Raw genomic sequence first — 22,677 nt, 5'->3', positions numbered from 1 at the left:
GATACTGCTTTCCCATAATCCTCCTGTTGCCCCACCACCACATACAGCAGTATTTTACTATTACTCATTTTTGTTGTCTTCCACGGATACGGTTTTCTACAACACATAACTTTATCCATCGCTGCACAAAAAAGCACCACAAAGAAAAGCGGGCAGCGAGGGAGTGGGCGGGACGCGGTGCATGCTGGGACTTGGCGCCCGTGACGTAATTTCGACCGCGTTGGAGCGCGAGGCTGGCCGAACGGAGGGGAGTGACGTGGCAGAGGTGCGGGGGGAGGGGGTTCTTCGCTTTAGTTGTTCGCCTTTCGCCGCCGAGCTCGAAGCACGTCTTCGCGCTTCTGACGGAGTTTAGCGCAAGGAAAATAGTAATAGTAATACTAATAAAAGCAGTTCTATTTCAGAGCCGACGAGGACTCCGGAAGCCGGGTGAAAAGAGGAAAAAGAGCGCCGCGCGCCCCGCCTCAGAGCTCGCTTAGCTCAGTTAGCCACGTTAGCTCGGCTCCAAGACCAAGTTGGTGGAGTTTCCCGGTTCGGCTGCTGACGGTGCCATGGGCCTGACCATCTCCAGCGTCTTCTCCCGGCTCTTCGGGAAGAAGCAGATGAGGATTCTCATGGGTAAGTCTAGGCTTCGTCCAGGCTTGGTCCAGGTCCGGCTCTGGCTCTGGCTCTGGCGACAGACACAGAGAGGCTCAGGCTGGGCTGTACCCGGCGGTTGTTGTGTCCCTCAGTGATGATCTGAATCATTTTGGACACGTCGTCCGCAGCCGGTCGCTGCATCGAGAATTATTAATTATATTAGTGTAGAAAAGTCTCTCCTGTAACTTTCCACAGTCTTGTGACTTGTGGCACACTGGCTGGGTAAGTAATGAGAGTACGGGTCGGTACCACCAGTGAACCTCACCTTCTCACAACGGTGAATTAAAACAAGCCTAACAACAGAGTTACAATGATATGCGCTCACCTGCTGAGTAAAAGCATATAGTCATTTATTCAGTGTTAACGTAAGATTTTAACTGTATTCTTAAGTGTATTTTTTTAATAAAAAAAAATCTCCCTGACAGAGCTATAATAAATTGTGATGTGTCCATCCACACACACATCACATGTCCAGATGTTCTGACCTTTGAGAGGTGACAGTGTTTTCAACAGTATGTATTTCTGTCAAAAGATGGTTTTTTACACTTGTCTGCTTCTTGGAATGGAAAATAAAAAGGGAAGAGAAATGAGGGAGGATGGAGTGCTGGACTGTGTGGGGGGGTGAAGAATGAAATGCTTTCTGATGATCTGCCAGTGTAATGAAGAGAAGCTCCCTTCTCTTTTTCTTTTTACACAGCAATGTTCATTCAGCTGTGCACAGAAGTGAAAGTTAACAAACGTTATGAGAACAGGAAACCTCACCATAAATATCACGAAGGGCCTAAACTAGAATTTAATCAAAATGTTTTTGCTCTTGATGTGTTGCAGCACAATTGGTTTTTAATGTTTGTTGAGCCTAAAGGACTTTTCCTTTGTCATCCTTCTCAAAGAAATTGTATGTTTTTAAAAAAAAGACTGGAAATAAACATCTGGTGTTTTTGTCATCCCGTGTTCGAGCACCGACGCCTCAGACAAAATGAAACGGTGCATGTTAAATTCTTCTGTCCATTTTTTTTCTTGTTGTTGTTGTTGTTGTTGTTGTTGTTGTTTTTAATTCAGTGAGGATAAGTAAAACATTTGAGACTGAAGGCGCTTTCGTTCTCCCAGCACTTGGGGTATTGTCCACACGGGGGTGTTGTCCTTCCTGTTGCACCTCCTCTGTCCCGCTACAGTCACAACAGTCAGTTGGTTGCAGGTTGACATCAATACGCCATTTTAACAGGAAGCTGCACCTCTGAGTTTGTGACAAGCACCGCACCATGCTCACATTCGATGGTTGCTCGTCCTTCGCTTGTTCCAGTGTTAAAGTACTTACATGTTAATCAAACAATTCCATGACTTTATACACCTGAAGTTAGCAGCTTCAATTTCAGACTTTTATAGTTACCGCTAGCACTTGTTTCCTTTCCTGAAAATGTATTTTCTCATGACTTCCTTTTCATTTTAAAGCTGCTGTTGAGGAGGCTTATTGTGTGGCGCTTCATTTCTGTTTGTCTAATGGGTTTGTTTTTAAGCGATGAGTGTTGCTCATTGCTGCTCCTTTAAAACTGCAGTCCAGTTCCTTGTTTGCATTGTTAATCTCAACATTTTCCCTTTTAGTTGGCTTGGATGCTGCAGGCAAGACCACAATCTTGTACAAACTGAAGCTAGGAGAAATTGTCACAACAATCCCAACTATCGGTAAGGCAGATGCTGCAGATAGATATGGTGAAGTGTCTTTTTCTGGATTAAGATTGCCTTTGAGTCCAACATGCATGACTTGAGAGATATTGTCTAGAAAAGGATCCATTTACATTACTAAATAAAGCACTATGTAATGTTGATTTAGTTTTATTTTCTATCTTGATGCATTAAAAAAAATGTCTTAAAGCTTATACCAAGGTGACCACCTTGTCAGTAAAGGCTGACCTTTTCTGCTTTCCCTGTTCAGGGTTCAATGTGGAGACTGTGGAGTATAAGAACATCTGTTTCACCGTATGGGATGTTGGTGGCCAGGACAAAATCCGACCCCTTTGGAGGCACTACTTCCAGAACACACAGGTAACCTCACCTGGAGCTGCTAGTCAAGTTACAAGTTGTCTTCCTCTGCCATGAGTGCAGCTGTACTGATTGACCTGACTGAGACCAGGGGAGGATTTTCACTGCACACTTTTGCTTATCTTTGAGATGGAAGTGGGTGTCAGACTCCACTGCTTACTGTACCCATCTAAGACATTGAAATCATTTTGTTCTGCAAAAGAACTCTGAGAGCTTGTTGCATTTTTGCATGACATGTCATAAATGAGTTTGCTCACTCAGCCTTGTAACCTGTTAAGAAAACACATCCATGCAGTAGCTTTAGATGTTTTGGCTGTGTGCCCAAATTGGAGTCCATTCAGTGGTGCTGTGCATGAGGGATGGGGAGGAGACCAAGCGGTCCATTGTTCCCCACATGGCTTCTGTCCCAGAGGCAACAGCATGAGGAGATGACCACATGGGAATACGGAACCACTGTGTAAACTTGGACAGTGGCTGTGTTGAGCGGGAAGTGTCTGGAACTTTCTGGGTCTTACATAGTGTTGTAAGGTGGACTGGTGGTGTGGAACCTGACTAGAATGCTGGTTTTCATATCGTTCTTGTTAATTGTGCTTGTCTATTCTAATACCTTTATAATAATATTAATTGCCTTAATCCAGATGCACTTGTACAACTAATGGGTTTGGCCTTTACTCATTACTACAGCCTTTTCTTTTCTTTTTTTTTTTTTTTTTTTTTTTTGAAAAGAGACAGTTGAGTTTGTAATAGCTAGGAATCTGCTGGAAATGGCTCCAGTAGCCTTTTGGCTAGAGGACTACATTTTTAATCTTTTCACATCTTACAGTGGTGATCTGGAAAGTGTTGAGTGTTAAAGATGTCTGTCAAGTCCCAGTCACCCTGCTCATTGTCAGGAACCTGGCTAGGGGAGGCAGATGGCAGTTCTTTTGTTGAGATATCGAGCCCTTTGGGCAGTCAGTCTCCCTGGGTGCATGTTTCCAGCTTGCTTTGTCGCCAGCCTTTTGAGGACCATTCGGGTGCAAATAAACGATTGGCATTTCATTTTAAAGCCTGGTCTTGCAGCAGATTTTCATTTCATATTGAAAACCACCTCCTAATGCAGTATATGGTTCATTCTTAAATTATTTAAGAATTTACGTGGTGTAAGTTACCATTTGACATCACACTTAATGTTATGTCAGCAGTGTCTCACCTGGTTTAGTTCAGTGCCTTAACTGGTATGACACCTGCTGCTTCCTGTTAGGATAAGCTGCTAGAACTGTAATGTGGGTGTTAAAATATTTATGGACCCCAAAGAGCTCAAAGTTCTGGATGAAACTTTGAAAGACTTTACAGATACGGTATAAGAAACATGTTGGTTAACAGCGTATGAAGCATTGTTCTGATATGGTCATGTGCATTTTTTTTTTTTAAATCAGCTGCCAGAAATCAGCATCATTTACATTTGTTCTCCCGGTCACACGAGTGTTTGTTCAAAAAAGTGATGCACCACTTAACCAAATACTTTTAAATATACACCTGCTTCCCCCAGTACCTGTATGAAATTTTCATTAAATATTGGTAAAATGTATATTCTCATCTATTTGCAAAATCCTGTATCCAGTCACTGGACATATTCTGCTTACTCATGGAGAAGTGGATATTCAGGGTGCACCCTTTGTACCTACCGCAGTCAGGGGATCATCCTTTTGTCCACGAGTTCCTTGCTATATCTTCTTGTTCATCTCTTAACTTTGAGATGTAATAGTGTGGCACATCTGTCCAAGACCAGCATTGTGTCTAAATTTAGTGTTTGCTACAATCAGCGTTGAATGCTAGTCTTCGTTAGTTGGGTTGCAATACCAGGGTAAGGCAGCACTGGCCTCGAAAGCAGGTTCGCAAAATTAATGCGATTGTCTCCGGTTGCTGCAGGGTCTCATTTTTGTGGTGGACAGCAATGACCGTGAACGAGCACAGGAGGCTTCCGAGGAGCTGCAGAAGATGGTGAGTGTTTGTGTATTCACTCGTACCTTCTTAACCCCCTGCAGAATTCACTGGATAACAGTAAGATAACTTCCTATTCAGTGTTTTAAGACTGAAACACACTTGGGTGGACATTGTTGGATATGTACAAAAGCAGAAGTCCAATGCTGTTCCTAATGGCTTTTTTTTTTGTGTAATAGTTTTGGATGACCACCTAGGGCCCTCAACTGTTGTAGCCCCACCCTCCCCATTGATTAGCTTTTTAGATTGTGTGCCCACCTAACACACCTAGCTCTGTGCTGAAAACATCCATGTGATGTTACCCAATACGCCCTACCTTGCTCTCTGCACTTACAGCTGCAGGAAGACGAGCTGCGGGACGCTGTGCTGCTTGTGTTTGCCAACAAGCAGGACCTGCCCAATGCTATGCCCATCAGTGAGATGACAGACAAGCTGGGCCTGCAGACACTGAGGAGCAGAACTGTAAGTAGCACAAGTGTTTCCCCGCAAAGAGGAGGGGCTCTACTAACTGCCCCTTCTCTGAGGAAACGGGACTCATGTCTGATAAATCAGGCCACTTTACACCCACGTGCAAAGGCTGTGTTAGCACAGCTTCATACATCAGGCAGGCTTGTGAATTTGTCTTCCCACCTTTTAAAATATCACTGTATGGTAAAAGTATGGTATTTCAGAAGTACACTGGTATTTTTCGGGTTAGAAATTAAGGCATTATAATTAAAGCTAATCTTTTTCAGTTTCACAAGCCTTGTTTTAAAATTGACACTACAAATATTTGTTCCTTTTTATAGAAACATCTAATTCCATTTTTCTCTTCTTAATAAGAAATGTAGGATTGTAAAGCATTGTGGTGAGGTTACAGGAAGGGCCTCCAATAGGTTTTCTCAGCCTGATTAGTGCTCTCTCCGCCTTGCAGTGGTACGTCCAAGCAACCTGTGCCACACAGGGGACGGGCCTGTACGAGGGGCTGGACTGGCTGTCGGACCAGCTCTCCAAGCGCTAAGTACACCCAGCGCTGATGCACACGGAGCCCTGAGGTGTTTGCTGAACCAGGGACATGATCGACACCACTGATCTCGACTTGGAAGACAAGAGCCCAGTTTTTGTTTGCATTCGATCAATATGGCATTCAGAGCTGAGAATGCTTGGCAGCACCCCCAGCAAACCTACATGCCCTTTTCTTTTTTCCTTTATGAACATCTTTGCTGCCAAACATTTATACATGTATTGTTATGCATATGTTGTTATATGCTAGTAAAGAAGACCATACTTAAATACAAAGTAACTGAACCAACAGCATTTATATTGGTGTTTGGGGGCTTTTGGATGTTTGATAGGTGCAATGTTTGTTTTAACAATTTATACAGCAGATGCTTGTGGACCAATATGAGGACTTGTATCCCCAGCACCACCCCCTTTCTGTTTATCTTTTGATGCTTTTCCACACATGTTGTAAATATAGAGCCAGGCTTTCTTGCGTAGTTGTCATGGCTGCTTCAATACTTTTCTGCTCTGCTCAACATCATGTCATGTATTACTGGGTGCACCCCCTGCAACAGAGTCCTGTTTACACTGTTTAGAACATGTTTTAACTTATTAGATCAGTTTCCAACTTCAACTGCAAAGGTTTTAGGAATATTTTTATGTTCACAATTTGATCAATTATTTCAGCCAAATCACCACCTTCATTTCCAATGGAAAGGTCCCTTTTTTTGTTTTTTGAAAACTTCCAAATCTGAGCATCTTTCTTGTCCTGTTTTACCATAATTCCTAATAAAATGATTGAAGATATTTTGGACAGTTCCTGTTAATGTTACTGTACATGCTGTTTTACTTGTAAGAACAGTTTTACACTTGGGGCTGCAGCTAGCCCAGCCATTACTGTCATATCTGTACATGGCTGCTGGATTAACTTGAGGAAAATATTATAGGAAAATAATGGCAAAATGCTGGTATTTTAGGATAGTACTTCAGAATACCTGTAGCGATTCAATTTTGACTCACTACTAGTTTGCTGTATCAAGTTCTACAAATTAATGTTCTTGTGAAAATTGGCATTGCCTAAATTCTATGTCATTTAAAATTTTTATCTTCTCAACTAATGGATCCAGGCTAACAGGCTTTGAATGGTGTGCTTTGACTGCTAAATAAAGGAAACAATTAACAGCTCAGCTGGAGCTAAAACCAGAACATACAGGGAGTTGGCAGGCCCAAGATTGAAACCACTGTCCTATGACTCTTTCCCAAAATTGCTTTATTTACCAGTGTACACAGCTTATTCTAGTTCGCACTCTCCTGGAGAGTAAACATCTAAAAACACCAAGGGCAGGAGATTCTAGAACTGAACTGCTCCAGTATGCATGCCTAGCACCTGACTGGCACTGATTTTATTTCTTAATTAAAATTATCCATTGCATGTTTACACAAAATTTAGGCTGATAACATAATGATCTGTTCCAACAAGCACCCTGTCCTCAAAGAGTCTCCATTAGTGAATCATACCTGTAACTTAGCTGTGAACCATGCAGTTGGAAGGACCAAATCCATTTATCATCGCTTATGTAAATAACAAAAATGTCCATAATCAAATCGTATGTTAAATATGTTTAACTAGTGAAACCAATCACTGCCAGACCCCAGGCTTCAGGTATGGCCAACCATCACTGCCACACCAGGTCACAGACAAGGGCGATGTGGTCAGATGGGTGGGAGACACTGGGTAGGGCCTGGTAAGTGGTGATGTCCTGGTGGCTAGGCATTGGGATGACCTGCTCTACTTGTAGGGCGCTTGGCTCCACCAGGATGTAGTCTAGGCAGCCATGGAAGCCACCCACATAGTTGGTGTAGGCTGGCTCCCCGCAGGCACTTGCCAACTGGAAGGGGCTGGTCACCTCCAGCGGGCACAGCTCATCTGGCCCCTCCGAGGCCCAGTCCGAATGGTCCTCCGGGATATGGCCCCTGGTAATGAGCTGGAACACCCCTGACGAGGGCGGGCTATTGAGGTCGCCTGACAGGAGCAGCGGCGTCCCAGGATGGACCTCCGAGGTCACCCACTGCAGGTGCTGGAGAGCCACGGCCATCTGGATCAGACGGACATGGCTGCCTGGGTGAGAGATGATGAAGCCGATGAAGAGATCGGCAGTTCAACCACACTAACATCGTACATTCACATAACCAGGATGACGGATCCTGTCCCGTCTTCATTTCTCAGTGCACGTCCATCTTTCTCGGCGTACCTTTGGGATGCCAGTACAAGTGTGTGTTCGCCACACAGAGTTTCCTAGAGGGGTCCTTCACTGACTGAAGCACAGTGACCTGTCAAGAGAGAACAAAAAACATACTTTGCTTACCTAAATGTATAACATATTCTTCACTGAAAATTCAAATTCTATATAGATCACACTACATATACATATTATATATACACGTCCACCCACCCACCATCAACCACATGGTGCTCATGGTTGTCTAAACATTGTCCATGAGCCAGGGTTCACACTGGATGTGTCAATCACAGGGCATATTATGAAACCTGCAACGCTGTTATGAATTTTGTCCCTTGTTACTTTGTTTAGTAAGAAAAAATAGTTTTAACATGTTCATTAACTTTGAGTTGCATTAAAATGAGTGAATAATATTTTCTCCACAAACTCCTATTCAGTGCTGATCGCTGCCTATAAGCCAGTGCTGCGTTTGTCATCGTTATTGATCACCGAGAAGGACCCGAAAACACTTTAGCCCTCATTCAGTGACGATGACTGAGTCACAGTGGCCCGTTCTAAAGCTCAATCGACGTGACCCGCACACTTGTTCGGCTCGGGTGAGTTTTTCTGCTAATTAAGCACCTTTTGCTGAAACGCATATGACATTTGATCCACAACAAAATTTTAAAATTACATAAAAGAAAACAGTTACAAATAAGTAAATTCACCTCTTCCGGACTTGACTTCTCCCATGATCCCTTAAATTCATATAATGCGTAAATGTTCATGCTCTATAACTTTGAGATCATAACTGTTGAACAACGGATAAACCTTCATGCAGCTACTCGTGTAATGTAATGTAAATGTTTTGTAAAAAGAATTTAGGAATGTGATTAGGAACTGTTGATGCTCAGATATAGTTTTATGCACCTACTCGTGTGATGTACATCGGTTCATACGCCGGTGGAAAGTAACTGCACTTAATCACGCGTCTGCATCTAAGTGTCTCTTTCCGCTAATGTAATGCACACATTGTATTTTCTATGAGATGCACATCGCTTTGGAAAAAAAGTGTCTGATAAATGAATACATATAAATGGGAAACGTATCTTCCCTGCGATGGACTGGCGTTCCGTCCAGGGTGTCTCCCGCACCGCATGGTACCCAAGGCTTCCAGGATAAGCTCTGAATCCCTGTCACCTCGCTCAGGTCAACGGGTTGTTGACAGATGGATGGATGTTTGTACCTTGTAAAATCTGTAACTAAAATGTTGTTCTGTAATGTGACTGCGTGCCCTGTGTATGGGGATCAATGTTAAAAGGGGGGAAAAAAAGAAAAAACTCAAGCGATAAGGTGAGGAGAACACAGCTGATCTTTTGCTCTCTTTATGTATCCAGATGAGGGAAGGAGCAGCACCGCTGTACTGTACTGTCAATGTCACTGTCACTGTCACCTGCAAAGCCGTGGACCTCTGGGTCACCTTGTCCCTCAGGGCTTCGTTCGCCGACATCTTACGCCACAGCTCCGCGTGCCGCGACTCCGACGTCAGCGCGTCGCTCAGCGTGACGTCATAACGTCCGATCAGCTCCAGCTTGGACGTCCGGAAGAAGGTGGCGAGACCCTCGTGCTGCCGCTCCTTCATCCGGAAGACGCCGTTCAGACCGAAGGCGTCGAGCGCCGGGCACAGGCTGTCGGCGAACACGGCTTTGTCCACCTCCTGGAGGCAGATGATGTCCGCGTTGTAACCTGACAGCTCCTTCTTGATGAGACTCTGCCTGTAATCTATCTGCAGCGCGTAGGGGGCGCAGTACGGGTACAGCACCGTCTTCGAGAGCTCGGTCTGCGCGTAAACATCGGCGAGGATATTGTAGGAGACCACGCGGAGCGCGCGCTCCCCCGTCACCCTACCCGTGTACAAATGCCGCTGGTCGAAGGTGCAGGCGCCCGGTCCGGCCTCCACGGTCCCCGCCGTCACCAGCTCCCGGACCTCCCCGCGCTTGGCCCCGCGCACCGGGGTGCATCTCAGCTTGAGCTTGTGTCCGATGTCCGCGTTGCTCGGCGTGAAAACCCGCTGGCCGCCCGCCTCCGTCCAGCCGTCCCCTGCGCTCTCCCTGTACCAGTGGAGGAGGCAGTCGCGCAAGTCGCCGAACTCCACCTGGAGCTTCGGGCACACGGGGAAGCCGGCGAGCGGAGAGGCCGGCAGCTCCGCCACGGTCAAGGTGGGCGGGTTCCGGTCCACGAGGTACTTCCGCTGCCCAACGTGCAGCACCGCCCCGTCCTGCCACGCGTCCGCGTTCGGCGCGTCCTCCGCCACCGGTTCCCCGTTATGATAAAGCCTCACGGCGGGTTCGCTCTCCTCCGGCGGGTTCGTCTTGCTCTTCTTGCTCTTCGGGCCCTTGGCTGCGTTGTGCGCGATGCGGGCCAGCAGTCTGCCCAGCGGCTCCGCCTGTTCCCGCTGCATGTGCCTCTGAGCGCCGCTCAGCTCCAGCGACAGAGTCATGCGCGCCTCCGAAGGCACGCACCTCACTACGGCGCGCTCCATTTCCCCGTGGAAACGGTGCAACGAGCGGCCGGGCCGAAGCACTCGGAGGGAGGACGATGTGATGAGGGAAAGGAAGTACCTGTACATGGGTCCCAAACCATGCAGACGGTCTGGCCGGAAGCCGGCTGTAAACATGTCTTCGTCTCGGTAGCCTCACTTTCGACACCACTAATAGGGAGGGGGGGGGGGGGGAACGCATTCCCGGAAAATACCGTAGCTAGTCATTATACATTAAATACAACATACGTTTCATTTTTTATATTTTTAAAGATAGTTTTTTTCCTGTCTGCCACTAGAATGTATGAAATATACCCATCTGAAACCCTCCCCGTTGAAAGAGGTCGAAAGTGCCGTCGCGAATGCGAACACTGATGCGGCGAATGGAGGGCGCGCGGTCTCTAGTTCCGCAGTGACTTTGTCTTTCGTTACACCTTCCGAGTTGTCGCGTTTGAACCGTTTTTGTGGCCGTTTGCCGTGCTTAGATATAATTAGGATAAATCTCCAGGTTTTTATGCTTTAGTATCAAGCACTTTACTAAATTTGTAATTCACTTTTGAAAAGGTCCTGGGCTTTCTTTGTCCCACCACACCTTGCACTAGATGTCCCCTGTCATCTCACTGACTAGTCCATCCTCCCTTTGCTGTGTTTAACAATGCTTGTCAATTCATACACTTATTAACTTTTCTAATTATTTCACTTAGTAACGCTTTCCTTTACATTTATTCATTTACTGGACACTTTTCTCCAAAACTCTTAGGCCACCTACAATTATTAACCCATTTAATAAATGATTTATACAGCAGGGTAATTTTACTGGAGCAATTTAGAGTAAGTACCTTGCTCAAGGGTCCTATGGCTGGAGGTTGGATTCAGTCCTGCAACCTTTTGGTCCAAAGGCTACAGCTTAACCACTATGCTACCAGCTGTCTCTGAAGCAAATTATGATCTTAAGACACTTGGAATTATTTACCCATTTATATACTGATTATTTTTACTGGATATACATTTATTCATTTAGCAGATGCTTTTGTCCAAAGTGACGTACATCTCAGCAAAAGCACAATTTATGCCACCTTGGCATTCCAGCTAGGATATATTCAGGGTAACTTCCTAGGGCGCCTTATCGTTCAACTTATTTATCTCTTGCTTACTTTACACATGTATGTACTGTATGTATATTGTGTGTATGTTGTACATTGTATCCTGCTCTTGGATTAACAAAGTTTTGTTCATCCATTCACTTTTACCAAAACTGATTTACAGTAGTTACTATATTAATGTGTGTATGTTTTTACAGGAGGAATTTAAAGAAAGAACTTTCCCCAAGGGTACAACAGCAGGAGTGGGACAACCTTCAGGATATCAGTTTTTCTTTTTAATAAAAACAACCATCTAAGTTTGCTTCAGTGGTTCTTTGCATTATGTGCTGCATTCACCCATAATTTTAATAAATTAAAAAAAAGTTTGGTGTTCTGCATGCCGAATTCAATTTTCTCTTCATTGGCCTCTTGATTTTTTCCAAAGCCAGGACTTTATACTTTACACTAGCCACCTTCACTGAATCAGAGAGAATTACTAACTGGATTAATAACTGTGCCTATAATGGTTTATGTTAGTATTTCAGGCTCTCTGAAAACCTTTTGTCTATTGACAACTAAGTAGTGTAATATATATATATATTTTGCTTCCTGTAAAGCTGGATACAGGATATTCTTTGCATGAGAATCTCCCAATCCTACCTCTTTCTCTGTCTTAAAAATGTGTTCCTCTTGCAAAAATTTGAAATTGTTGAATTTGCAACATTCTGTACATCATTATTCTTCAATCAGAGTTCCTCTATAGAATATCTGATGCCTTAGGTGATCTACCTCTGTAATGAGTGTAAACTCTTTTATTTTATGAAACTCCACCAAAGCCATGTTGTGTTTTGCCCCATCCTTGTACACTGGATAATGATCCCAACCCCTTTTATATCCTTTGTTTGCAGGTGTTTGTTCCCATAATTTTTCCTGTTTGTTCTAATTTGTTCTTATTATTGTTTCAATTCGTTCTCATTATTATATTTTTTACCGTATCCTTCCTTCGTCATCTTATGTTGAAAGGAGGGGTCTGCTGGCATCCCAGCTAGGATTTATTAATTTGGCTGGATGGGGGGTTATGTTTCTATGACAAATCGCAAAAGGAAACTTATAAAAAGTTGCCTCTGAAATTACCTTAGTTATTAAAAATTATTTTGTATTACTGGAAGAGAAATTAACCCAGGCAGCACCGTGGCCCTGCTGTTTCAGTGCATGGGCATTTCGGGCCTAGTTTTCAATGTTCCCTCCATCTTCGTGTGGGTTTCCTCTATGTGCTCCTGTTTCCTCCCACAGTCCAAAGACATATTTCAGGTGAACGTGTGACTCTAAATTGCCCTTAATATGTGATCGCCTTTGTTAGACTGGCATCCCATCCAGAGTGGATCCTTGTGCCCTTCCAGGATAGGCTTCTGGATCACCGTAACGCTGATTTTGACAAGCAGTTGAACGAAAACGAGAACTAAAACCCATACAATGTGGAGTTTTAAACGGCACTCTCGATTCGGTAAAAATACGTAAGAGAAAATTACACAATCCAACACTGGTTTATTTTTTTGTTACATCAATTGGGCAATAACAGCATAGTCTCCCTCAGTCTGTACATTACGGTAATGACCCATATACATTATTGTATTGTATTGTTTAATACAGACTGTTTACTAGTTGCCAGCATGCTGTATGTCATGATGCAACAATGTGCAGCTGATGATGTTATTGTGGGTACAGTGGTCTCTTGATTGAGTGAAATTAAACATACTTGTATACTGTAATCAATAGATAGTCATGAAAAACAGTCCCAAAGGTTAGCTAGTCAGAATACATAGCACTGTTTAAAAACAAAATAAGATTTCACAAAACTGGAATTCGGATACAGTATAATTGTCACAAATTATTTTAATACAAGTACTTGAACACTTGTCTGCCGTACTATTACACCTGAAGATAATGCATGTCAAAATGAAAAAATAAACTTCATTACGTATCTACTGCATATATCAGAGTACGATATGATGATTAAAGTAAAATCTGCAATTGATTTCTATTGGTATTTAAAAAACAGACAGTGCAAATACTGGAGTTATGCATTTGGGAGCTATATATCTAATTGGAAATTAGATTCAAAACCCTCTTCCATCTTCCTTGGTCTTTTGTTTGGAATCCGTTACAATAAAATGGCTGCACTTTTGGCAGTCAGTTCATGGGTGACAACTAGCTGGCAGAGCACCGACCCGTACAGTGTCCTCCAATGACAATCTCACGTCGAGCTCCGCTGGATGATGCAGAGCTGATGAATCCAGACGGGATCCGCCTGGTGCGGACAATCAGCGCTCAAAGAAAGGGAGGCAACCGCACTTGCAAAGTCAGTCCTGGGCAAATATCCTCCCTCTTTCCTGCCAGTGGCTTCCATTTTTGGGATGTCGTAACGGACCACCTTATAGTTTTTCCTTGAGATCTGGACAGTCGTCCATCTCTCCGATGCGGGGAGGGGAGGTTTACAGTCGATCCGACACCACCTCCTATAGACTGTTCTTGTCCGGGCACTCAGCCTCTGGGCTGCGGGGGAAATAGACCGTAGCCTTGTGCTCTTCGTAGCGGTCAATATGTTTGAGGTGCACCACCATGTGCAGGGCATAGGCCAGCACCAGCAGCAGGATCAGCGAGGTGATAAGGCCCATCAGGATAGCTGGCGTGAAGAAGGTGGCGCAGTCACTGGCCGAGGCAAATTTGTTGGACTGCACGTTGAAGGCCTGGATCTGTGGTGGAAGAAGAAAAGAGCGAGAGCCTGGATGAGCGATGGGTTGGATGCTTTAGAGATTATAGTCCAAGGAGGAATCCTACCGTTGTTCATTTGGCTGCATAGAGTCAAGTGTAAATTTGGGAGCCATCTAAGCTGGATTTGTAAGCCTCGTTGGGTGTTTGCGGTGCCGCCCACCTGAAAGTCCGTAAAGGTGATGTGCCAGTTGGCTGCGCTGTCAGCATTGGAGCTGGGTACCAACAGGGTGTCGTACTTCTGCAAGCTGCTGACGTGCTCGCAGTGGTAGGAGTAGGTGGCCGGAGCGTACACTTCGGTGGCATTGAAAGTGGCTTCTTGGGTCCAGTTGTAGTGGATGTGAACGCTGTCCAAGGTGAACCAGTTCTGCCCCGCAGATTCATAGAATGTGTTGGACATCTGAAGCCTGTTACGTATGATAACATGGACAGCGTTAAGTTGGGTGTTAATGCGGAATAGCTTTGGCAGAGATGGACTCCGTTTACCTACAGTGGCTTAAGGGCAGGGAGATCTCAAGCAGTCGATATACCTTGTTATGTTAGAATGAAAACCTTACAGCTCATGTGCTGTATTAGACGTGAAATGAAAGCAGAGAATGACAGTTAGGAGATGTGACCGGCGCACCTGATAATAAGGCCTTTTAAGTCCTCCACATCCCCAAACCGCAGGGACAGCCTGAAAAGTAAAGCCCGTTACTGCAGGAGTACACTTTATGAGCCAGAATGAAATAAGATGAGAATCATCCTGAGAAGAGAACCTTGAAAAGATGGTAAACCATATTTGCAGCTTTATGGTCAAAATTTGTCCAAAATTTGTCGGTGCTCAGAATGGGTTTCATGCCAATACTAGTTGGTGACCTATCAAAAAGCTGGTCTTAATTGCTGCTTCCCTCTCCTAAAATACTGATTCCTGTGAGTAAGATGTTGTTGGCATTTGAAAATATGGCTGTATAACAGATGGATTTACTTACTACCTAATTTTTTTTTACTGATTTATTGATTTTAATCAGTCATCTATTAGTATGGGGGGGTGCGGTGGTGCAGCGGGTTTGGCTGGGTCCTGCTCTCTGGTGGGTCTGGGGTTCGAGTCCCGCTTGGGGTGCCTTGTCATGGACTAGCGTCCCATCCTGGATGTGTCCCCTCATCCCCCGAGTCTTACGCCCCGTGTTGCCGGGTTAGGCTCTGGCTCACCGCGACCCCACTCGGGAGCAGTGGCTTCGGCCAGCGTGTGAGTGATCTATTAGCGTTAGTTCACATAATGGAAATTAGTGCATTGAGTCGCAGCCAAAAATCCACCCAATCATCACGTGGGCTGGATAAATAGCTTCCACTGGCCACATGTTTGACATCCCTGGTTTTAGGAATAAATAATATTTGGAGACATGGGCATAGATGTGTGACACTGTGCACACTATTGAAGAAGAAACAAAAGCAAGAGGTTAGTCTATCTGTGAACTGGCTCCTTTGGAGTTGGGGGATACTCACGTGGCTTTGTCCTTGCTGCAGATGGAGCCACGGGTGTCCACAGGCGCGTCAGGCCCAAACGCCCTCTCTGTGAGGTCCACAAAGGTCTGGTTCTTGTACCTGATGGCCAGCTTCTTGGCCCTGAAGAGGATGCATGTTTTACCATTGTGCACCACGTTCAGCGGAGAGTAGGGAAGAGGGCTGGAAGACTGCAGCAGCCTTCGCTTTGATTTCGGTGGCGATCGCACCTGCCCGCCAGGAGGAAAGGGAGAATATAGGCTTGAAACCTGCAGAGATGTAATCTGAAGATTGCTGATTCAAGTCTCCGGAATAGCCCTGATGGTGTGCCCTTGAGCAATTCATCCTCAGTGACTCCTGCACAGTATCCATCTGCACAAACGTCTATAGGTGGAAGGAACTTGGGGGGGAAAAAAAAGCATTTGGCTGTGCAGATAAGTACAATAATGTAAGAAGTTACGTAACATTTTATTGAAGGAAGACTGTTTTAGAAGCATTTACGCGGCTTACTTTGTATGGCACTAATTTGCACAAAGCCAATGGGCTAATGGATTTAATTTCGTTAAAATGAACAGCCAACTATAATCGCGCGCCCCAGTGAGCGAATTGGTTTATTCACGATTCATTCCATCCGACCGGACATAAACACATCTGGGGAAGCGAACCTGTGCTGTAGCTCCAGGGTCTGCTTCTTCCCTTAATTTCCTTAACAATGGAAGGGACTGCAATTTTCTTCTGAATGGGTTTTCAGCTTCAGGCAAACATTTTCCTCCCTGGCTGATGCTGGATCTCCCGACGGGAGCTGCATCTGTAGCATCAAAAGGGCAAGACTGTTTAAGATGCGTGGCAGATTTTGTAAGAACGCCAGTAAGTACCTTACGAGGGATGCGATGGACACATTCCTTTATTACATCAGACATATCATGGAGCGACTGTTCAGCTTCAGAATGTTCAAGTGTGTAATGATAAATATTTAAGCATTTCCTTTCGTTGCGCATAATGAGTGATTATTCATAAAGATTTTGTGTGTTTACTCACCATTCCTATCTCTAATGGCTTGGTATGAGGGATCATCAGAGCTATAAACACAAATGAAAGGAAGACCAAAATTACTTAAATCCTCTGTGGAAGACAGTCCAGATTTTGGCCGAGGTTAGAAATGGGGTGACGTTATAACAACAACAGTTTTTCCTTGGGGATCCAAGTCTTCTGGATGAGACTGCGTCGTGTAGGAAACTGGTTCCGACGTTTCCCCAGCGAACCAGTTTCCTACACGACGCGGTCTCATCCAGAAGACTTAGATCCCCACTCAGTTGACACCGGCCACGGAAGCCTACGTGTTTTGATAGTTCTCCCCTTTTTTTTTTTTAGACTTGGGATTTGTGTATCATGGGTGCTTATCCGTGGGGTGTGGTGGTGCAGTGGGTTGGGCCAGATCCTGCTCTGTGGTGGGTGTGGGGTTCAAGTCCCGCTTGGGGTGCCTTGCGATGGACTGGCGTCCCGTCCGGGGTGTGACCCCTCCCCCTCCAGCCTTATGCCCTGTGTCGCCAGGTTAGGTTCTGGCTCCCGGCGACTCCATGTGGGACAAGTGGTTTCAGATGATGTGTGTGTAGGTGCTTATCATATGTTAGACAACAAGGTCACTCCGAATCATTCACATTTCTAAATCTGTTTCCAGGTGAGCTGCGAAAAAAATGGTGGTTCTGAGAGGAAGCGGAGTGCAATCGAGCATCATTGGGGGGGGGAAAGTGACTTTCTCCGCGTCCTGCTGGGCCAGATAAGACGACACATTTTGGAAAAATAAAAAGATACCTGTAGAAACTTCAACATCACAACTGCTGCTGTTATGCTTTGCGGTCCCGACAGTTCGCGCAATGCGTTCCTCAACAGCGAGGAGATTACTCTAAGACGCACCGTCTAAACATCTAATCGCTGCCATAATGCCGGCTGAAATGAGCTTAGCAGAGGAGATTGTGGAACCTGATTAAGAGTCTGGCTGATCTGGCAGCGCGCTCTCTCAGCAGGGAGCTGTGGGGCTTATGGGGCCTATGGGGCCCTGGCTGTACCCAGCGGTTGGCCCACCTGTCTTGGGTGATGCTGGGAAGGTGTAGCCAGGTGGATGTGTCAGTGGGGCATGACACCACCGTAAATATATTGGTATTTAGACGGGAAGCCACGGCCTCCGCTCCTCTGCCTCTTACTGAGCTGGACGTGTTCTCACCTGGATTAATGTGCACGGGCCCCCGAAGACCAGTTTGGAAAAGAGAGGGCCCTCACACTACACAGAGCAAGAATGAACAAATGAACAAAATGCAGTCATTTCATATTTTGTTACTGTATGCAGCAGCATCACACTGCATCTGTAAATAGAGAACTAATGTGTTTAATTACACAAACACGATACATTAAGCTGATGCTTTTCTCCACAGCAGCTTACGACCATTTATACAGCGGGGTAATTTTACTGAAGCAATTTAGGGTAAGTACCTTGCTCAAGGGTACCACAGCCAGAGGTGGGGATCAAACCTGCAACCTTTGGGTCCAACAACTATGCTACCAGCTATCCCCTCCAACACCCTTTTAAAACAAACACAAAAACCTGATCACTTCAAAGTTCATTTCTTCTACTGCACGTTTTTAGACAAAAACCGGTATCTTATACGTGTGATATACGTATGTGTAGTTTATTCTCTGTGTCAGGAGGAATTACTGATAAAATATTCCACTGTCCTTCATGTGATACTGATAATGGCTATTTTGGGAAGCTTGCGTGCGCAGGTGAGAATAAGTAGTTCAGTGATGTAACAATACATTTAGCAATTTATATGTATTTTACTTCACGTCACCACTGTCCCTCTCCGTTCATATTCGGAGCAGATGCTCGTTACGTAATTAAATGTGGCGAAACACTCGAGCAATCATTTATCGGCGCAGAAGCACCAACCTCGATTCGGAACACGGCCCTAGACGGCAAACGCGGAGGATGACTAACCAACCTGGTGGAACAAACCTGGCGAACGGTGGAACTAGACTGGTCTTCCGCGAAAGGAGAGGGGGGGAAAATTTCCATCAGCTCAGTTCCAACAGCAGCTTACACACAGATCAGCTCAGCGCCGCGCTGGCGTCATCGGCTGTACCTGGATGCGGGGGGCGGGCGGGCGGGCGGCAGGGGCCCCTGCGCGCGGTACGGCGAAATTATATAACTGGAGCAATGCGCTGACCGTCCTGTCTGACTCACCTCACACACCGTGTCATGTTTTCTGTGACAGAGAGACAGATTAAAGTGTGTGTGTTTGAAGCCGTCTCCTGAACTCAGGACGGCGGTGCTCGACGGAATCAAATCCGATAATGCAAGATTAAGGCCCTGACTGGACGTCCTATATGCCTTGGCTCTGACCCATCTGTGGCAGCGCAAAACCAGACAGGCTGAACAGCCTCACGCCCTCGAGGCAATATGTCGCCAATTACAGGGACCAAGGGCGCTTTCATACTTGTCTCCGATTCCGGGGCTCCCGGCAAACACGAAGGAAGCCACATCCGCGCATTTCCGAAGTCGACGGAAACCGCCAGAGACGGAAGGACGCTTAGCGGCATTCCGGATCGCTGTCGAGCTTCCGGACGCACTTTGTCCAAGTACGAGACAATGTTCAAAAGAGCACCGAACTTCCACCGGACTGGATTTCAAGAAAACGCTGCAGGTGTCAAATGATCGAGTCCAGAGGGACAGGGAGAGGCGGACGATGGAGGAGGACGGGGTCCTTCGTGCCTGCTCCGTCCACTTTTGCCCATCATACGAGCCCACCGGGTTCCTTCTGTTGATGCAATACCCTCTTCGTACTTTCCTGTATGTGACTTTGGAGAAAAGCATCTGCTGAATGAATAAAAGTAAATATGAATGCACGGGGAGCACTTTGATCACACACATTTTCTGAACCGCTTGTCCCATACGGGGTCGCGGGGAACCGGAGCCTAACCCGGCAACTCAGGGCGTAAGGCCGGAGGGGGAGGGGACACACCCAGGATGGGACGCCAGTCCGTCGCAAGGCACCCCAAGCGGGACTCGAACCCCAGACCCACTAGAGATCAGGACCCAGTGCAACCCACTGCGCCACCGCGCCCCATGCACTTTGATCACTTTTATGTTATTTTCATTCCACACTTTCACATATTTTTACTCTCTTTCACAGTTTTTTTACTTTCAATCCGAACAGAATAAATTTTGCGCGAACCAGGAGTGGCACCGCGGGCATCCAATGTCCTCTGTCAGCTGAATGACGATGAAATGACCAAATCAAATAGGGTCTCTTTCTTTGTCAAATTTCAGAACCGCTCGTCCCATACGGGGTCACGGGGAACCGGAGCCAACCCGGTAACACAGGGCGTAAGGCCGAAGGGGGAGGGGACACACCCAGGATGGGACGCCAGTCCGACACAAGGCACCCCAAGCGGGACTCGAACCCCAGACCCACCGGAGAGCAGGACTGCGGTCCAACCCACTGCGCCACCACAGCCCCACTTTCTTTGTCAAATATTATCAAAAATTGTCTCTTGGTGCCCCACGAAAAAAGAGAAAGAACACAGATGTAGCACAGCAATAAGTTCCAGGGAGAAGCCAAGGAGACGGTCGAGGATCCTGGAACGGAGTGTGTGGCACGTCTAGAGTAACTAAGTACTCTACTTTACTCATAAGTAAAGGCTGATGGGTTTTTGTAGCATTTGAAAATTGACTGGAGACACAACTGGTAGGGACAGTGTTATCTGCAGGAAAGGGTCTCTGAAATGGGTGGGAAGATGAACGCATGAGCTCACGAAGCTCGACGCTGACAAGTTAACTGATTGATCTGTAAATTCCACTTTGTGAATGAGTTGTGAGTTTGTTTCGGAGGCATTTTTTCTTATTATTTATTTCAAATTAAAATTAAATAATTATAATAATAAAAAATTTCCAGGTTTGGCAATGCCTAGTTACAAAACCTGTAAAATAGCTTTAGGAGTGTAGCAAGTGATTCCATTCTTCATGAGTACAGTTTAGAAAAAAATGCATCTGTACTGTAAAGTAATGAGAATTAATTTTTTATATTTTGCAGTCCTAAGGATATATCAGGAGCAGTACAGAGCCAGAAGGAAATGGGTAAAAGGGTAGAAAAAACATCCATCCATTTTTGCTTTTTACTTAACAACAGTGATAGGGAGGGAAAAACCTCAGGGGCACCAGCAGGTGGCGCAGTGGTTAGAGCTGTTTTGCAAGTAAAATGACATGTGTTTGAATACCCACTCGTGCAGCAGTAGAAGAGATATAGATGATATAAATGGCTAAATCACTGTAAGTAGCTTAGTGCACAAATCCAACACTGTAATTTGCTTTGGAGAAAAGCATCAGCTAATTGAATAAATAAAAATAATTTGTCAGGTTTGCTGGACTGACACTTTTCTAACACGGATTAGATAGCATAAAAGAACTAATGAACGCTACCCTTTTTGTGTATAAGAGTTCTGAAGAACAAGAGTGTTTATTGAAAGAAATTTCATTTCAACTATTTTCAGTCTCAGGGGTTTTTTTTTTTTTTTTTTTTATTATTATTTGAAAATGTTTCCGTTTCATAAAAATAATATTCAACATTTTTGTTGTGAAGTTTAGCTGAACATGTATTTCCATGTAAATAGCTAAATTTTACTGTAGAGAACATTTTCAAAAGATTAGAAATTGTTTCTTGAAATATCAAATTATTCAAAGTGCAAGTATAAAAAATAATTTTTTTTTTTTTACATCTTGAACCGAATGCATAGATGACAGTTACACTCAAATGGATGGATGGATGGATGGATATCTTCATCAGCTCCTTTCAGTAATTTCGGTACGATTCCTTAACGAGAAGTACGCAAACATTAATCAGATCCGAACGGACGATTTTAAAAATCCTCACATGCGGCAGAAGGATGCAACATATCTTTTATTACACATGTAAATTCTCTTTTACTAGTTTGCAGCAGCAGGATTAAATTTTGCATTAAAATGCAAAACAAACATTGTTGTGACTGACACTCTGGGGGGGGGTCTGGTTTCAAGCAGTACTTTAGACAAGTGTGATCTGAGGTGCCAACAAAAGAGTCCAGCGCATCATAATCCCAGCCTTCACCCCTCCTGTTTTCACAGCCACGGATCGGTAAACCGATGCCGCCCCCCCCCGAGCAGCGCCGAAGGGACGCTGAAGCGTTCCCCTCCCCCGGGTTTCGTTGACAGCGCAGCCCCTGATCTCACCAAGGAGTTGCGGTGCAACGCCAAGCGCAAAAGCGGTTCGAAATGAGCAGAACCGGTCCGAGAGATGCGGGCCACTTGGAGCTTCACGGAGGAGGCTTTGAAGGCCCCCGAGGTGCATCCTTCCCCGGCACTTTGTTCTTTTGTTTGTTTCCCCCCCAGTCTCCTACACACGGTGGAAGAGGCACACAGGGCTCCCTGTCCACACAGCATCCCCCACCACCCCCATTCCTCCACACACACACACACACACACACACACTCCCAGTGGCTCCACTCACCTCTCCTCCACAACTGCAGGCACTTGATCAAAGGACAAGGAGGGCTGGAGGAAGGGAAGCAAGGATGTCATACAAAAGAGAAGGAGCTTGTGCTTTGCCATGGAGACGACCAGATGAGACAGCCCCAGCAGAAGACTGCTTCATAATCTGCTTTGATAACATAGCCAAACCTGAGCTCAATGACGGGCGGCGACAGCAGCCAATGGATGACGCACAGGGAGATAATCATGTGTCATGGTCACGCCTCCCTCTTTCTCGCTCCCTCTCCTTCTTTGTCTCTCTCTCTCTCTCTCACACACATCAGACACACACAACACCAGCAACCGACACATCATAAATATAACCTGCTGTTCTGAGCAAATCCCTCTTTTAAAACAACATGTCATATATTTGAAAATGCCCCCCTCAACCGTCAG

The 22,677-nt window shown here is 45.4% G+C and overlaps 3 protein-coding genes across 4 annotated transcripts; 1 reads left to right on the top strand and 2 right to left on the bottom strand.

Moving 5' to 3' along the window:
• Window positions 1–194: 194 nt before the first annotated feature.
• Window positions 195–6,441, top strand: arf4a (ADP-ribosylation factor 4a). The gene is made up of 7 exons (XM_018744651.1): window positions 195–265; window positions 402–615; window positions 2,236–2,316; window positions 2,567–2,676; window positions 4,582–4,653; window positions 4,990–5,115; window positions 5,567–6,441. Exons 2-7 carry the CDS (start codon window positions 549–551, stop codon window positions 5,651–5,653), a joined length of 543 nt encoding a protein of 180 aa, XP_018600167.1. The 5' UTR covers window positions 195–265; window positions 402–548; the 3' UTR covers window positions 5,654–6,441.
• A 564-nt stretch (window positions 6,442–7,005) lies between these two features.
• On the bottom strand, window positions 7,006–11,152 carry pde12 (phosphodiesterase 12). The gene is made up of 3 exons (XM_029247659.1): window positions 9,307–11,152; window positions 7,887–7,965; window positions 7,006–7,753 (listed from the first exon to the last, which is right to left on the bottom strand). The coding sequence occupies exons 1-3, from the start codon at window positions 10,528–10,530 to the stop codon at window positions 7,311–7,313; spliced, it is 1,746 nt and encodes a 581-aa protein (XP_029103492.1). The 5' UTR covers window positions 10,531–11,152; the 3' UTR covers window positions 7,006–7,310.
• Window positions 11,153–13,061: 1,909 nt separating this feature from the next.
• atp6ap1la (ATPase H+ transporting accessory protein 1 like a) lies at window positions 13,062–22,405 on the bottom strand. Of its 2 annotated transcripts, XM_018744567.2 has the most exons (7): window positions 22,262–22,405; window positions 16,764–16,804; window positions 16,391–16,533; window positions 15,729–15,955; window positions 14,869–14,919; window positions 14,407–14,650; window positions 13,062–14,227 (listed from the first exon to the last, which is right to left on the bottom strand). In XM_018744567.2, the coding sequence occupies exons 1-7, from the start codon at window positions 22,360–22,362 to the stop codon at window positions 13,991–13,993; spliced, it is 1,044 nt and encodes a 347-aa protein (XP_018600083.2). In that variant the 5' UTR covers window positions 22,363–22,405; the 3' UTR covers window positions 13,062–13,990. The 2 variants fall into 2 exon arrangements, with proteins under 2 accessions (XP_018600083.2, XP_018600084.2); XM_018744568.2 differs by lacking the exon at window positions 14,869–14,919.
• Between the last annotated feature and the right edge of the window lie 272 nt (window positions 22,406–22,677).

Source organism: Scleropages formosus, chromosome 22 (assembly GCF_900964775.1).
Source record: "Scleropages formosus chromosome 22, fSclFor1.1, whole genome shotgun sequence".
NCBI lineage: Eukaryota > Metazoa > Chordata > Actinopteri > Osteoglossiformes > Osteoglossidae > Scleropages > Scleropages formosus.
This window is presented reverse-complemented; position numbering and strand designations above follow the sequence as displayed.

Bases quoted from the DNA above. Each gene is read 5' to 3' on its own strand.
- arf4a (XM_018744651.1), top strand. From the start codon at position 549: ATGGGCCTGACCATCTCCAGCGTCTTCTCCCGGCTCTTCGGGAAGAAG. The intron at 2,677-4,581 runs GTAACCTCACCT...CGGTTGCTGCAG, and splicing joins ACTACTTCCAGAACACACAG to GGTCTCATTTTTGTGGTGGA. The intron at 5,116-5,566 runs GTAAGTAGCACA...TCCGCCTTGCAG, and splicing joins AGACACTGAGGAGCAGAACT to TGGTACGTCCAAGCAACCTG.
- atp6ap1la (XM_018744567.2), bottom strand. From the start codon at position 22,362: ATGGCAAAGCACAAGCTCCTTCTCTTTTGTATGACATCCTTGCTTCCC. The intron at 14,920-15,728 runs GTGAGTATCCCC...TTTACTTTTCAG, and splicing joins TGCAGCAAGGACAAAGCCAC to GCTGTCCCTGCGGTTTGGGG. The intron at 14,228-14,406 runs GTGGGCGGCACC...CTTCCACCACAG, and splicing joins TCACCTTTACGGACTTTCAG to ATCCAGGCCTTCAACGTGCA.
- pde12 (XM_029247659.1), bottom strand. From the start codon at position 10,530: ATGTTTACAGCCGGCTTCCGGCCAGACCGTCTGCATGGTTTGGGACCC. The intron at 7,966-9,306 runs GTGACAGTGACA...CTCTCTTGACAG, and splicing joins AGAGGTCCACGGCTTTGCAG to GTCACTGTGCTTCAGTCAGT. The intron at 7,754-7,886 runs GTACGCCGAGAA...TCTCTCACCCAG, and splicing joins CTTGTACTGGCATCCCAAAG to GCAGCCATGTCCGTCTGATC.